General features: G+C 39.5%; 1 protein-coding gene across 1 annotated transcript in view; it reads right to left on the bottom strand.

Annotated features, from left to right (window-relative positions):
• The window catches only part of LOC102224860 (teneurin-1-like), a 282,296-nt gene that overhangs the window by 58,060 nt on the left and 207,622 nt on the right, over positions 1 to 16,614 (bottom strand). Inside the window, exon 22 of the mRNA XM_023328889.1 lies at positions 12,379 to 12,611. Coding sequence (XP_023184657.1) covers positions 12,379 to 12,611 — 233 coding nt within the window. The remainder of the gene's footprint in view (positions 1 to 12,378; positions 12,612 to 16,614) is intronic.

Here is a 16,614-nt window from a genome sequence, read left to right as displayed (position 1 = left end):
ATTACCTCAGAACTAAAGGTAAAAATATGTCACAAATTATTAAAATGTGTTAATTGACTCAAACAACACAATTTTAAGGATGGCTGTAATACTGTATGTCACAATATAGTTTGATAAAGACTTCACAGTGGATATTTATAACACATAACATTGTTGATTGTTAAGATTTGACTTGTGGTGGATGAAATGTCCCTTCAAATATTCAGAAAGGTCAAACACAATTTCACCAATATACTCAACCCCTATTCAAAAAGGTTCAGGTATGGACATTTTATATTTAAATAAACTATAACAAGAATTTCACCCAAATTCAACACTAAATCATGTTTCTTAGTGATTAGTCTCAACAACTCCACCTGCCTAGTACAAATTTCCATCAATGAACTCATTTGAAGCATCAGGTATGCTTGAGATGGAAAAACCTTAAAAACTTGGATGAGATTTTCTAGTATGTTGGAAATATAACAAAAAGAACTGTCCAAAAAGTTCAAAGAAGCAAATAGATATAAAACAACTCAAGTTGGCAGCGTAGTTGAGCAAGGTGAGGAGCAGGTCATTAAAAGAGAGCTCTACCAAGTCAGAAGACTTTGCAACTGCAGTAGTCATCAAAAATGACACGATGGATTTAATTCAAAGAAACAATGTTCAACTGGGTCGAGGCATTTAAACTGTTCTTGCTTGATTTGTTTATTGCAAACAGTGGCTAGTTTCTTTATTTCTATTGATCTGAATAAGGCATTTCTGATCAATACAGGGATGCTTGATTTATCCACATAAAACTTTGACATCCTCCTACGTTTACCGCCACTTTTCATCTCTGTAAATGAAACCAGCAGCCAGAGAGTGGAGGTATTCATTCACCTAAGCTGCTTATACCACGTCAACCACCAGGCACAGTATGGAGTCTAGCTTGCCTGGTGCAACCGTGGCAGCTGAGCAGGGATGTTGCAAGACATGTGAAACCTATTTACCCCCTGACTGTGATTTCTTTAAAAACTTCTCACTTTTTCAAACACATAGGTTGTTTAATATGCTACAAACTGTAACCGGTTCAAACCTCACAGCTTCATTCGGCAACGTCATCACAACACCGACAACGAGCCTTGCAGCCATCGGCTGCAAGAGGATGAGACAAACGTGTCTATCTGTACGGGGAAGACAGAGACGGAAAGAGAGATGGAAAGAAAGCATAAGAAAGGAGAAAAGAGAGGAGGAGAGACAGGCCGGCAGGGCAAAAGGGAGAAATGTGGTGGCAGTATGTCAGGTCCTGATAAGGGCATTAGCTTGCCCCCTGTGGGTCAGAGGAAGAGTGTGTACAGTCTCAGACACACACACACACACCCACATAAAAGCACATTCCTCTCTCTGTGGATGTCAGCTTTTGGGTGTCTGGGACGAGTCAACACGCAGCAGATAAAACCTGCACAGGGCAACCACCAACAACTAATCCCTCCAACACCAAACTCACTTGAATTCATCTGTCCAAACACATGAAACAGACACAAAAATATTAATGAACAAATGTCTTCTGAAAAAAAAAGAAAAGAAAAAAGAGGGACATGCTGTGAACAGAAAGAGTCTATAGATTAGAGCCAAGGCTGGAGGGTTGGGGGGTTTCCTCTGAGACTGCAACCTCTTTCATGTCAGACATGGGATCCATCCTAAATGGAGCAAGGCCTTTTATTTACTAAGCTAATTGAGTGCAGAACACTGCATAGAGCCAACTCCAAACAATGCCCCAGATCTCGTATTCATAAGTGGTGGTTTGAAGGACACGAGATAATCCCTGCCGTTTACATAACAGGGAGAATACAGACAAAGCATTAGCAATATAGCAATAAAAACGACATAGCGTGGATTACCGTTAAGGCACGGCTTGTTTGATATAGCTTGTAAGTGTAAGTATGTAGACGAGAGGTCACCGGGGGGCGATCTGGTTGGTAGGACGGGCGGAAACGAGGCGGGGTGAAAACCCAGTTTGAATGAGAGAAAAATTAAAGGACGTTCCAATTCGGAGCGAGAGGAGTTCACAAGAAGACTCGAGACAAGATCAGTGGAAGGAAAAATCACAGAAGAACAACTTCAAAAAAGAATCAGAGGGGTTTTTCTCTGTGAAGTCTACCACTCATTACCATTGGAAGAGGGTGTGAGAAGGAGGTGGAGGGTGAGCTGTGGGAGACAGATGACAGGGAAACAGGGGGCTACAGGCTGAAGTCTAGAGCTTTTCTAAGCACTGGCTACTCTGAGTAAAACAGCCACAGCAGAGTTTGTCCACCGCAGTGACTAGGCGAGTATGAAACAACTTTTCAGGAGTGAACAGGAGATGTGTGAGACAGAGTTTTCTATTAGTTAAAGGCATAGATATAGGATGTTCAATGGTGCTGAGGTTTGGGCTCTGGGAATAATACTTCTGCAATCGTGTGTCAAATTAAAGCAGATATTAGCTTCTACCTACTTCACCTGTCATCTTTGTGTTTCTTTTCTAAACTCGAATAAACCAGGTGGATTCACTAATTATTTTCTTATCCTGACTATTTATGCCATCATGGCTTCTGTCTTGAGTTGGCCTTAAACTTTGGAAAAAGCAATTTTTTTTTACCCCTCCAGGTTTTTTTTTGTGGGCTCTAGTGTCCCTTATGTGATAGTAGGCTGACAGGAAACAGGGAAGGAGAGGGGGGAAGACATGCGGCAAATATCGTCGAGTCGAACCCGCGACGGCCGCGTCGAAGACTGAAGGCCTCCAAATATGGGTCGCGCTAACCCCTACGCCACCACGGCACGCCCCCAAAAAAGCCATTTTTTAAAATGGTACTGTGGGACCTTATGCCACAAAAAACAGCAGCACACGAACAAGAAGGAATATTAGCAGAACATGGTGTAACGTCCGAATTGGCACATTTTGAACTTTACAATTTTAGCTGTTTGTATAACCAAAATCAAAATACAAATGCAATTTTCATTTTTAAATCAAATAATATAGAAAATACATTTAATTTCAAAGGGTACTATCTGAAAAAAAAGTAAATAACGTATCGTCTACGAACAATCACGCACACATTATGAGAAGGTATGGCTTTAGAAGGAACTGTGTTGCATTAATAGATGGCGATTAAGATATAAAGTATACAGAAAAACAATGGTTACTCCAGACACTAATTAACAATGCCGCATGTAAACAACCTAAGGTTTGTGTACAACTAACATCAGCAGGAGTATAACAGTTCATTTCCATCAAACCGTCACGGTAGGGTACATGCAATCAGATAAGAAATATATTAGCCACAAGCATATTGCTATTCTCATTCAGAAGAGGAAATACATGCCATGTCAAAGTTTTCTATTACGTAGCATGACAGAAAAACAAAAATGCACGACGACATCATCTAAAGCACTTCCCGTCACTCCAGCACTCGCTGCTTGTCATAAATATAGAAAAAAAAAAGTCCTGTTTTCTGGCGAACAACATTAGCATTGAAGGAAGATTCACAGAACCAGTCATACTTTACAGAGTCTGGTAGAGTTTTATAAGCTGTTAAACAGGCCACCAGATGCTGAAAGAATAGTCTCATGTTTAATAGGTAATTTCACTTTTAGTTTTATTTGCGTTGTTTTTATGTTCTGAGCTGTGAACTGCATGTTTTGTCTGCCTTGTTTCGGCTCATGCTTTTTAATTAGATTAGACTAATGGAGCAGTCATTTGTTCTCTTTGCCTTATCACTTGGGGAAGAGTTATTAATTTTGATATGGTATTTTTTTCCTTCCATAAAGTTCAGGTCAAAATAGTATGTAGATCGTGATGATGCTAAACAGCTCACTTTGCTGTGGACTTCTGCTAAGTGTCATTTATTGGACTAGAAGATAAAAGTCAAAAAACAACAAAAGAAACTTATGAGAGTCCATAACATTTACAATAAACCCAAAGTTATTTCTAGCAAAGATATTTATTTTTACATATCAAGTGGAAAAACCTAGTGATAGTCATAATGCTCCACTAATGAAAGTAAATCTGTTTGGCTTCACACAATAATTCTGCCACACTATCAGACAATAAGTGAGGAACAGCAAACAAAAAATACTGTAAATAAGACATACTAAAGAAATATTGGCAACTTTTTTCTGTTAACTGCAAATTATTTGTGGAAAATTTGTCTATTTGCAGAGGATTTCTGAAATATTCAAGAGAAGCTGCAATACCTGAAAAACTTGCTTTTTCCCTGCAACTAGCCAGTCATGGAGCACCATTTATTCTCTTTGGTGCTAATTGGATGTGCATCCAAGGACGCAAATAAAGAAGCAAAAGCTAAGGCAGTTTCCCCAGAACATCATGACGATGGAGTCACTGAGTATCTTTGCGACTAACACAATTTTGAAATTCTCATTATTTTGTATATTTTTCAAAGCATATTAAGGTATATTTTGTGTTTGAAGTATTAAAATATGCAGTTTTAAGAGTTGCAGAGGGCTTCTCAAGCACTGGCTCCATTATATGAAGATGCATGTTTGTGTCAGATCGTAATATAAGGAAAAACTTGTAGAATGGTCCATTTCTTGCAACATCTAATATAACTATGACAATACTTAAAATGAAAAGCAACAGTGCAGCCACTTTTAACTCCGGACATATGAGTTCATCTAATTTATCCAGTCATGAGTTCCTGAGGCGGTGTCAAACACCAGCTTTAAAATGCTTACCCAACAAGATTTAGGTTGAAAAGAGAGCCAAAAAAAAAAGAAAAAAAAAGAAAAGAGAAATACCGAAAGCCCTCTGACCCAGCTAAACTGGAATTTTTTACCTGTGTCGCTCTTCTAAATGCTTTGCATGTATATAACTTATCATTTTGTTTAAGCGGACAGATCAGAGCAAGTCAAACAGAGACGTAGGACAGAATGCCTGAGTCGACTACTGTCAGGCAATTAAAAAGGTTGGGACAATGAAATATGTGCATTAATTTAATGAGATCATCCAATCCACTGAGTGGAAGGAATCAGAGCTGAATCTACAAACTTATTCACACAGGAAAGTATTTTAATGGCAGACCTTTTATAATTTCAACATAGTTACTACAAATGCTTTTTCTTCTTCTTCTGTAAGCCCAAAGAAGCCATGCTTGATCTATTAGTAGTGCTATAATTATCAGGATTACATTTTCCTCGCTAAAAGAACGTGCTAAAATTGAACATGCTCTCACGGACAATTCTCTGCAATTCTGCAGATTACTCTGAATTAAAGGGAGTGGGGGGGAAATCCATCTGGACTGTAAAATGGGCAAATTCTCCTCAGCCTCACTGGTGAAGAAAAGTAGGTAACAGCTTCAGTTATGTATAAAATCTTATTTCTTTTGTTCTTTAGAAGGTTTTGGATGAGCTAAGGCCATGATTTTTCTGGTTTTAGGTCGTAACTGTTGGAATTATGGGGTGGGAAATTACTCGAGGCCCCTCTGATAAAGCCTTTAGACCCCAACCACCAACATAAAAAGACATAAAAGCAGTAGATAAGGACGATTAAAGGTTTTTCTGGTCCAGGTTATTCCAGTTAAGCATCGAACAGTTATTAGAATCAAACTACACCAAGGTTGTGAAGAGTTAAAACTGGCAAAACCCATCAAACTATACCTTCTGTTTAACGATACGACATGATATATTTCCATTGGCTGTGTAGAGAAAATAATGCAGTGCTGACCCTCCCACACCTCTAGCTGAACATGGCTGATCAGCTGGGTAAGCGGAGATTCCTATACTTTTCCTTAATTTACCAGAAAACAAATTTAACTGTTGAAATTTGCATGAAATGAAAGCTAAATGAGGCATCGCTGTTATTAAGGTAAAGCTGGTTTAAAATCACAGCTGGGAAAAGCTAAAAACAACATGCTTACCATGCAAACTAGCAGATATTTTTGTACATTTAGCTCGACTCCATGTACAAAATTCAAATAAAAAAGTACGCTATTATTATAGCAGTTATAAAAAAAACCTGTATTCTACATTGTTTTAGAAGCAGCAGGATTATTTTCATATCTTAACTGAAAGAAATCTGATTATGTCACACATTTTTTGTGTAAATACCTCAGTCGTGTGAAATTGTGGTATTTTTACTCACGACACCATGAGAATCTTTTCTCAGCCAATTCCTAGCAGCAATATTTCCAGATTAATTGTACATTTTTCATACACAAGTGTGAAACAGTAATAACTTCAGACCTCTCACGACTGAATCATGCCAATTATGAATGATGCTGCTAAATCTCCCACTGGCATAAAAGAAATTAACTGTTAATTGAACCTCTCCTCCAAAGCATAAGAAAATTCTAGCAGGACAAGCTGTAGAAGTAGATAGAGTTGCCCTTACTTTTATTATTTTACTTTTCTGCATTTTGTTTCATGTTTGACAGCGCAGTCTTCAATTGGAAACACAAACCATTTGAACTTTTGCATGTTAGCATCTGCTGAGAACTATTGGGGTTTTCAATGTATCATGTCTCAAGTACAGCAAAAATAACAAATAACTAAGATCATTTTATTTCACATTTTAGAAAAATGGGAATAATCAGAGAGATGCTTCTTCTCTAACAATGTAAAACAAGTGCAATTCTGGGATTTCTTGGATGTTGTCTGATGTTTGTTGGGTTTTCCTAAATACTATAAAGCAGTAAGAACATTTAATAAGTCAAATTTTAAATGAATTGCAGTGGTCATTTTCTTCCCAGCTTGTGATAAGTGACCATCAGAAATTTAAAAAATATCAGATAGTCCATAAACTTTTCCATGACAGCCTACTTGTCAACTTGTTTCTGGATAACCATGGCCAAAAGTCAATGTAGACTGCCATCTGTGGTTAAGGTGAAAGGCAGACTAGAATCAGGACATTCCAAGACAGACAGAGACATAAAACAATTTTTTAGTTTGTCTAGAGTGGCATTGTTCGCTCCAGACAAAAGGCTGGCAGTCACTGGTTTTATCTTTAGCCTTTTTTCTGATCAGGGCATGTAGGAGTCTAGCTAAGTGATCAGGCCTGGGCACAAAGGACCTGTACTAACACATGAACTCCGAACGCTGTGGTGTTTGATGGGGCCTGAGTCCCCAGTGGGGATGCAATGAACAACAGTGGTTTCATCCATAATTTCCTTAACAGCTCTCCCACTAGTGTTTATGACCATAACTAGAATATTGCTGCCTGTGGTTTTTTGCCGGGATGCAGGTTACCATAAGCCGCGTGGGTAGAATCATCATCAGTGCAGCCTCTATGAGTACTTGACATCCTACCTGGGACAGAACCCTACGACGGCCCTCCACCACCGTCTCACTCCATGGGGGATGACAATTGGTTCTCTGATCTGCCACCTTCAAGAACCCTCTTATCCCACTTGGATCCGAGTTCGTGCTCTGATCCTAGCGATAAGTCTCCAGATACCAGCCTCTTCTTCCTCGTAAGTGTCCATCTGTGAACAACCGCTCTTGAATGCAAAGAGAGGCTTAAGATCTTCAATGATATTCATCCCCCACAATCCCTGGAATCCTTCTAGACTTTTGTAGGTGAAGGTATGTGTCCGTCAACACAAAAATGCACTTGTTGTCCACTGGCTTGGGTTTCCAGGCACTCTACAGTAGTACAGAAGTGAGAGTCTGTGATGGCTGCTATGTTGGAGTCTGTGTTTATTCACACTCTGAATAGAGTCCACAGCCAAAACTTTAATGATCTTATTCACAATGCTGGGCAGACTACATCCACATGCTGAAATTATTACAGAGCCTCTCACTTTTTACTCTTCACGCGCTTCTTACATACGCCATCTTCTCTCCTTTTTGTCCTCATCTCCTCATTCCTGTGACAGCTACATATGGTAACTGGCCAGCCTCAAACTACATGCCCCCCTTACAATTCTACAACATGTTAATGAATCTTTTCAGTTTTAGTTGCTTTATTTTAATCAGCCAACTGTTACCTATTGAAACAATTCTAAAGTGCATTAATTTGAGATTTTAGATCGAAATCCGATGGATCGTACCAGAAAACAGAAAGTACCTCGTCACTGGATTTTTTAATTTATTTTTTTGGAAGCATAACGGTACTAACCATATGGCCAAACCTAAACAGAAAGACTCACCAGACACAAAATTTACTTTATTTCCCTTCGGCCAGCTGTCTCAGAATTAAATCCTATAGAGAAACCCCTGATGATGCAGAGAGATTGTATAAAGATGAATGGTAAAAGATCCCTTTCTCTTTGCACTCAAAAAGAAAAATGCTGCCAAATAAGGAAAGCGGGGATTGTGCAAAACATTGACAGCAGCAGTACTAAATATTCTCCCCCCCCAGTGATTTTGTGAAAAACAATTATTTTGTGACATAAAATTTATTTTCCCTACTGATGAAATGTACTCAACTTAAAAGTATGATTTTTTTCCAAAATGTTTTTGTTTGTTTTTTCATCAGGGAAAGCCAAATCTTTCCCTATTTTAAGCTTTTTACATAGTTTAAGTAAGGATGTGACTAAATTTGTCTGCATTTATGTAGATGACAGACATCACATCCAAACAAGATCAATAGTTTAAGATTATTGAAGCCCACAGATGTATTTCACAGGTCTGTCATTGCATACCCCCCCACAAAATAAACCCAGACTAACTACCACTGTATAACTCATTCCCTGGTGTTAATTGGGTGCGTTTCTATAAAGAACGATAATGCACTGATAAATCATTTTCCTAATACTTCCTGACGTGCCAAAGAGAAGAAAAAGCACAAATCAAATTACCACTTTCAAACACATTCGCAAAATTTTACTCCTTCTCGAACGCAGGCAGGGCCTCGCTCCATCACGGGCTCATTCAGAAACCACAGACACATCAGGAGCAATTTCACAATCAATATCCAACCCGACGACATCAAAGCGCACCCAGAGCCACAACCTCACGCCGTCGAGAACCATAAGATCCAACGCGAGTCGTCTTTTTGCACCTGATAATTGTAACGCCGACGTGACACAAAAGCAGCGGAAAACAAGGTTTAATTAGGCTGAATGTGAACACACCTCTGTGTGGACAGCTACGAGGGGAAACAGAGAAAGACACTGTGCTGCTGTGAGCGGCGATGACTAACAAAATGAAACGAGGACACACTGCCAAGCCTAAATAATGTTTTCCTGGCATATTATTTCCATAATTTCTGTAATTTGTGCTTTGTGGACGAGCAAAAACACCGCATAACCCCCTTACTTTCAGGGCTTTCTCCTTTAGTGTTTTCAGGCTGTGAGCGTAACACAGCAGACCTTCTGTTGGTAAAAAAAAAACACTGTGAGATGTTGCAGAAAGGATAAACACAGGTGCAGCCGGTGTTAGTGATGGCCTTATTCTATTGAAGTGTTACCGACGGACGGTAAATTAAAATGAAAAATCCAAAAGAACTGGAAGTGGAACACCTGAATGGACTGCAGCCGCCGTTATTAGTTTTATTAGTCACACCTGTGCCTTTCATGCTGTACTGTAGCAAAGCATCAATGCAACCTACTTTTTCTTTTTGGCAAAAGCAAAATCATACCACTGTTAATTTTGACGTTGGTCACAGCAGGAAAATTAAATAATTACCTTTAAAGGTAACTTTGTCTATCTGTAATAATCAGTAGAATTGGATGAATAGGAAGCGGGGAAAAATTGAGTTGCTTGGTTAAATCAATTTGTGTTTTCAAAATGCTGATAGCAGAGTAGAGAAAAGGGCACAAACAGCATGAACCCATCAATCTCTTCTAGCTAGCTGCGCATGTGATGGGGTGTTTTTGTGGTAGCGCGCAGTCGGAACCTTGAACCAATTAAGCGTTATTTTAATGCCCCAGGACAGCTCTCTTTTTTTTTCTCTCTCTCTCTCTCTCTGTATTATTCCTCTGGCAGCTCAATTGCTGCTTTACAAATTCAACGAGCTGCGAATCTTGGGAGTGGATTGGCAAATTTGGCCCAAATATTAACTTGAAAATCAAACCCGGCTGGAAAGCTTGGGGGAGCGTTTGCCATCTAGACAACATTTGCGCACTATCAATTACACGTGAACGACAAATGCTTTAATTTAAACATCAAATTCAAAAATCAGAATTAGGTTTGTATTCTGAAACAGAGCACTTGTTCTGTGTGTATGGTATTCACTAAGCTTTGCACATAAATCAAAAATAAAGGAATGGGTGTTGTTGTTGTATTCCTCTCATAAAGCTTAACCAGTCATTCCTTTGTGCTGTGCCACAGTATTCAGCATAAACCATTAAAAAAAAAAAAACACAGAAGAGGTGGTGCATTGTTGTTCCCTGATTAGCCGGGTTACGCAACCCAGTGTGTGTAAGATCTAGCACACTAAAATAGATGTGCTGCGTTTTGATGACTTTATGCAGTATGTCTCGGTCAGGCGATTTTAAAGGCTCCAAAAATCCCTTGTAAAACCATTTATCAATGAACCTGCAGTGCTTTGCTAAAGTATTAATACCCCTTGGGGTTTTTCAACCTTTTCTTGTATCGGAATCACGGGCATATTATCTGAAATTCATGTGACGGGCCAAGGCAAAGGGTAACACTTTACCTGAAGGGGTGTGCATACGACTGACATGACACTGTCATAAAATCGACATAACACCTGTTATGAACATGGAGTCTTTATGAATGCTTATGACTGTTGTCATGAAGTGTCATTCAGTAAATAATGACACTTTTAATGCAAAGTTGGCACTTTTAATTGACTTTTAATGCAAGTTTTAGTACAACTTTGTAACAAGTGTCATTATTTACTGAATGACACTTCATGAGAACAACTTCAGACGTTCATGAAGACTCCTTCAAGCCATAATATTATCATGTCAGTCTTATGCACACCCCTTCAAATAAAATGTTACCATGTAAAGTAGCGCAGAATTTTACAGTAGAAGAAAATGCTACAATATATATATATATATTTTTTACATACAGAAGACTGAAAAACAGTGTGTGTGAATTTGCACTCACAGTGAATACTCTGTAGGACTACTTTTTGACACAATTAATTTTGAATGTCTCTTCATCAAAACAATTCCTTTATAGATTTTGGCTGTGTGTTGCATGTTTGTGGGTTGCTGCTCTGCTGGAGATTCGGCTCCAAGTTAAGACTTTTATTGATTTCTTCCAGGATTACTTTGCATTTAAGTCACCATCAGTTCTAATAAGCTCTCTTGCCCAACTTTAGAAAAGCATCTTTGCTACATGATGCTACCACCACCGTGTTTCAGAGGAAGGAGGGTTATTTGCGGAGTTAGTTTTCCCGCACTTTGTATGCAAAGCCATAGAAATTTAATGTTGGGTTTTTGTCTACCTCAACCACTCAAATGTATCAAGTGTATTGTCATCTTTAAAAATGGCGATGTGAGAATATTGCAGCCAATAACTCAGAGGACACAGGCTTATTTGAATAAAGAAGGGTGCATTTCAAACAAGCCCTTATTACAAATGTGTGCACCAATTTGTGAGGAATCTAATTGTAAAGAAAAATCTGCATACAGTGTTTCCTGTACACACACACCGTTTCCAGTAAATGGCTTTGTTACTTTTTAACACTTTGAAGGCAAGAACAAGAAGAAAGAGTTTCAAATGAGACAGAGCAGGGATGGTTTCCATGCGACCCATTTTACATTTTCAGATTCCTCGGATTGATATGGCTAATCATGCACTCAGGCAGCAGCTTGGATTCGATATAAACATTCACACAAATCATACAGAGGTGAGGCTGAAGCACAATGTTGAAAACAAAGGGTGTTCAGCTCAAACAAATGTAAGCACCAAGCACTTCCTCGCCAATATAAAAACCACAATAACCCACAGAACATCATGATTCAACAGGGATTCATAAAACTCATATCTAAACACTGTCACACATATTGTCTCAAGTCTGTGCAATCAACTTGGACTGATGTATGAGGAAATAAAAACTATGTGCGCAGCCGTACCGAGGCTACGGAAATAATCTGGATCAGATAACTGCCCGGAGCGCACCTTGATCACGACTTTGCAATATCTGAGGCTCAAAGCAACTCAGAAAAGGTTATAAACATTCATTTTTATGAGACCATTCTAACACATTCTAACTGTTCTGTATCGACGTTGCACTTAGTGCAAAATGGAGAGGTGAGGAGGGGGTGAAGTACTCGCAACCTACTCAAAATGAGTTGTCACAGGACGTCCGCTAAATTAGCGAACGCCTCGCCCTTCTGCTAGGCGTACACCGATATTACCAAACGCTAATCTTTGATCACAAATCTACGAGAGAGTCCTGAAGGGATGATAAATAGGAACTGAGATTCTTGGCATTGGTGTTGAGAAACTGGGAGCAGACAGAGGGAGCGATTGCTCAGGCCGCGCGGAGCGTATTAGCCTTACCTCGAGGGTTGTTGAGCGCCGCTTCAGTGGCCTTCCTGCCCTCCCCGCAGTGGCTCTGGTCGAACGGCAGGCATTGCTCTCCCGTCCCCGCCACTACTTCAAGGTTGCGTGCCGGATCCTTGGGCTGCCCGAGGTTCCTCACTCTGTACACCCTGCGGCTGCTGGTGTCAGACACGTAGAGGACCTCACCGACCGGGTCCATGGCCAGATAATACTTGTGTGCAGGGCTGGTACTTGAGAAAGCAGACAAGGTAAGATGAGAGTGAGGTGAAACTGGAAACTGGATTTTCTTTTCTTTTTTGCAGAAACATAAAATGAGTATTTACTATGGGAACCAGCTCGGATTTGTACAACAGAATCTCTGTTATGATTACACAAGAATACAAGTTGAAGAAAAGTTACTTGGATGCAATCAGGTTATCTCAGTAACTAGCATTAATATAAGACTCTGCCTGGGCTGAAGTAAGATTAATGTCCTCTCATTTACATAGTGCAGATGGCCACAGTCTCAACAGCCCAACTGTGAGCAGTACTTCTAGGATTGTGCTGTGAGTAAAGATCATTATTTTCTAATAAAAAATTCAGTAATCTACATATGCCTGATTTATGGTGATGTGAAAAAAAGAGTTTCTATAACTATCCATATAGCCATGAGAAAAACAGAGTACACTCCCCATGATTTAGAAGCTTATAGAACCACTTTTAGTTATGATACCACAAAGCAGTTGTTTAATGTTGTTTCCTATATGAGAGACTTCTTTACAATGCAGCATTGAGATTTGCAGACATTTGTTCTGGCAACTCTTTTACAGTTCAACCTCTATGTTTTTAGCAGCCCAAGGTGTGGACTTTGACTGTACTTTGCCTTGATTCTTGAGCTTTTCCTCAGTTGGCTGCTGTTTTGGATCATTGTCCTGTGATTGAACAAGTTTGGGCCAAGGTAAGGTAAGGTAAGGATACGTTCATCTATATAGCACATTTTCAGCAGCAAGGCAATTTAAAGTGCTTTACGTGAATTAAATGGAAATACAAACAAAACAACAAACCAAAGGAAAGAGCAAAAGAAGAAAACAGAAAACATAAAAGTATAACCCCATGTTTAAGAAGAAGTAGTCCGTGATTTCTAAACTGGTCGGGGTTTCTCTGGATCCTTGTTCTGATAATGTTGATCTAAGGTAATGAGTAGTTTCTCTAGATAAGCTAATAGGAGTTTCTCTGGAGTCTAAGGTTTAGTCTTAAGACCAGGGGTGGGCAATACCAGTCTTCAAGGGCCAGAGTCCTGCAACCTCCCAGGTACAACAGATTTCAACCAGCTGAATTACCTCCTCAATACAGTCAAGATCTCCAGAGTCCTACTAATGACCTCATTATTTGACTCAGGTGTATTGATGCAGAGACTCAGGTGAAAGCTGCAGAACACTGGTCCTCAAAGACTAGAGTTGCCCACCCTCGCTTTAGACCAGACAGTCTAACTTTGGCTTTAGAAAACTTTGGTAACCACAGGAATTCATTAGTTAACCCAATGACAGCAAAGTGTCAAAGTCCTCTGACTGTGAAACAAACACAAAGCATTACTTCTCCTCCACTGTGCTTGACAGTTGGTGTGAGGGTGTTGGTGTTGGCATGCTATGTTTGGTTTTCTCTACATCTCTACTTTATGTTCCAAGGCCGATTTGCAGAAAGTCTTGTGCTTCATTCAGATGCAACTTTGCAAACCCAAGTCATACAGCCATTTTGTTTTTGGAGAGAACCTTACAGCCTTCAGAGCAAACAGCACATGATCAGTGGGTTTTTTTGTACTGTTTAAGATTTAACATTGTGACGGCTGACAAGTCTGAGATAAAGCTTCTGGCTTTTTAGGGCATCGTTTTAACACACCTTTATGCTTTATGCTTCACAGCAACAACCTTCCAAAACCCGGGATTTATAGAAGTTGTAACATTGATAATGTTCAGTCAAGTGCTTGAAATGCTAGCACCTTGCTGCTATGTTCCCACCTGAATAATACAGAACCAGCAAGTGTGACTTTATGTGTTCATATAAAATATCCATCCCTCCCTCTATGTCCATTCATCCATGATTATTCTTTTTCAGGATTTTGGGGGGATGAAGGGGAGAGAAGAAGGGAGAAACTGTGGACAGGCCACCAAGCACCACTTAGGCAAACGAGAAAAAAACATGCATGAACAAAATCATACAATTTTGAGAGACCAATTATCCCAATATATATGTTTTAGGGCACTTTTCCACTGATAACTGCACAACTCAACACAACTCGACTCTAAATTGCATGGTTTGAGTCATTTTCCCTTACAATTGAGTGCCACCTAAACCAAACTTGGGATCCAGAAACCAAAAATGTATGTGACTTGATCTGTATGAGACACAAACACAACAGACAGCGAGAGAAAACCAGACGGGGATTTTAAACCCAGGACTTTATTGCAGGAAAGCAACAACGCTGACAACTGCACAATTTTTATTTCTTTAAGCATTTCAGCCTATTTTCCATTACCAGCAATGCTATAAAATCCATTTTTGTGTATGTGTTGCTCGGCGGTAGAAGCGAGGTCGCTCTGGGTCGAGCAGAGCAACTCAGGACGCCGCCCTGCACTTTTTGCCCAAGTTAAAAATTAATAACGCAGGTTCAACGGTACAACTCCACAAACACTAACACAGAGGAGAGGCTCGCAGTTTCTCAGTGTCTGGAGCAAATGATTAAAGATATATTGCGATGCAAAGAAAAAGCTGTGATTTGGAAGGACATGTGTAACAATATGGGAGTAAGAGTTGAGGTTGAAAGTCTTTTGCTTCCTAAAAACTACGAGCTTACTCTTACTTTACAATCTGTTTACTCTGACTCAGAGTACAAGTTGATGTCTAAATATAATACTTTCATCAACAACTGATTCCCTCAAAAAACATATTGCTCCGTTAGTTGCCCCCTCCTCACCGTACTTTTGACTTTTTGATTTTAGCTCCACAACGAGCACAGCGCTCTCCCTCTTTGTCCTGGCCAACCTTCAGCGCAAACCATCGTAGTTCGGCCTTTTGTCTCACTGCACTGCCACGAGCAATAAGATTAATATTTAAAAACAGACTCCGATGGTCGGATGTTCTCTCCTTAGAAGGTTGGCAGCTGTTAAATGTTTGCAACCTTAATGTATGATAATAAACTTCAAGTTGAAGTAAAACAAAATAAAAAAATAAAAACAGATTTTTGGGCAGTTGAAGCAGTTGCTTCTGCAGGGTCACTGAAAATGTTTTCCTTTCTTGCCACTGTTAAAACTCATCTGAAAGTGCCAGACCAGCAAACGTCACCTTTTTTTTTTTTTGAGGTAAAACATTTTAGTGAAACGGAGCAGCGGTTTAAATCACTTCGCCTGGGTGCTACTTTTCCTTTTTACATCCTTTGGAAGAAGAAAGATTTTTTTTTTTTTTTTAGGTGTTACCATGACTGTACTGATAGTCATTAAAACTTTATTTTCCCCATGACTACATAGCTGAAATTCAAAATAATAGAGCTCGAGCTAAAGTTATAGCTTGTACCTTCAACGTTTTACTTTCAACCAAAAGCCACAGAGATTCAAATATTTAACAAAAAACAAAAGAAGAATATAAAGCTGTTATACCCTAGAAACTTTAAAGTATTTTTTGAAAGTAAGCATTTCTGTGGAAAAATAAAATTAATTGTCTTGGATCCAGACAACCGCATTGCAAAAAAAAAACCCCAAAACATTGGGGACTGTAAGCTGACAGTATTTTAGCCGTTTCTAGCAGTGTCTGTAGCTCTTTTACATAATTTAACTCAGTTTCTCAAGCAAACTATTCTCTTCTTTGCTGCGAAGAGTCCCTTAAGGAGACTGTGAGTTTAGGCTGGCGTCAAACTCAAAGCAGGTTTCTTGAAGATGATCAAATGTAGAGTTTTTACAAGTAAGTTTCAGGTCATTATTCTGCTGCCATGAACTGCAGAACTCTCTGACATTGGGCAGTCTGTTAAGTGCCAGTATAAACTAAAATCAATGCGCTCTGTACTGATTCTAGGGAGCCGGGACAATGAGGCGGTCCAAGGGCAGCTAAGTGTCCCCCGTGTCTCTCAGTGGAGATTGTACTCTTTTCGTAGAAGGCTTGATTGTTTTCTTTTATAACCGGCTGCAACACGGCACATTTTCTCTGGACTGTCGTACATTCAGCTGAAACGATGAATGAACTCAGTCACAATTATACTCCAAGTCT

This window comes from Xiphophorus maculatus, chromosome 23 (assembly GCF_002775205.1).
Source record: "Xiphophorus maculatus strain JP 163 A chromosome 23, X_maculatus-5.0-male, whole genome shotgun sequence".
Lineage (NCBI taxonomy): Eukaryota > Metazoa > Chordata > Actinopteri > Cyprinodontiformes > Poeciliidae > Xiphophorus > Xiphophorus maculatus.
The sequence above is the reverse complement of the archived record's forward strand: the minus strand, read 5'-3'. Positions and strand labels throughout refer to the sequence as shown.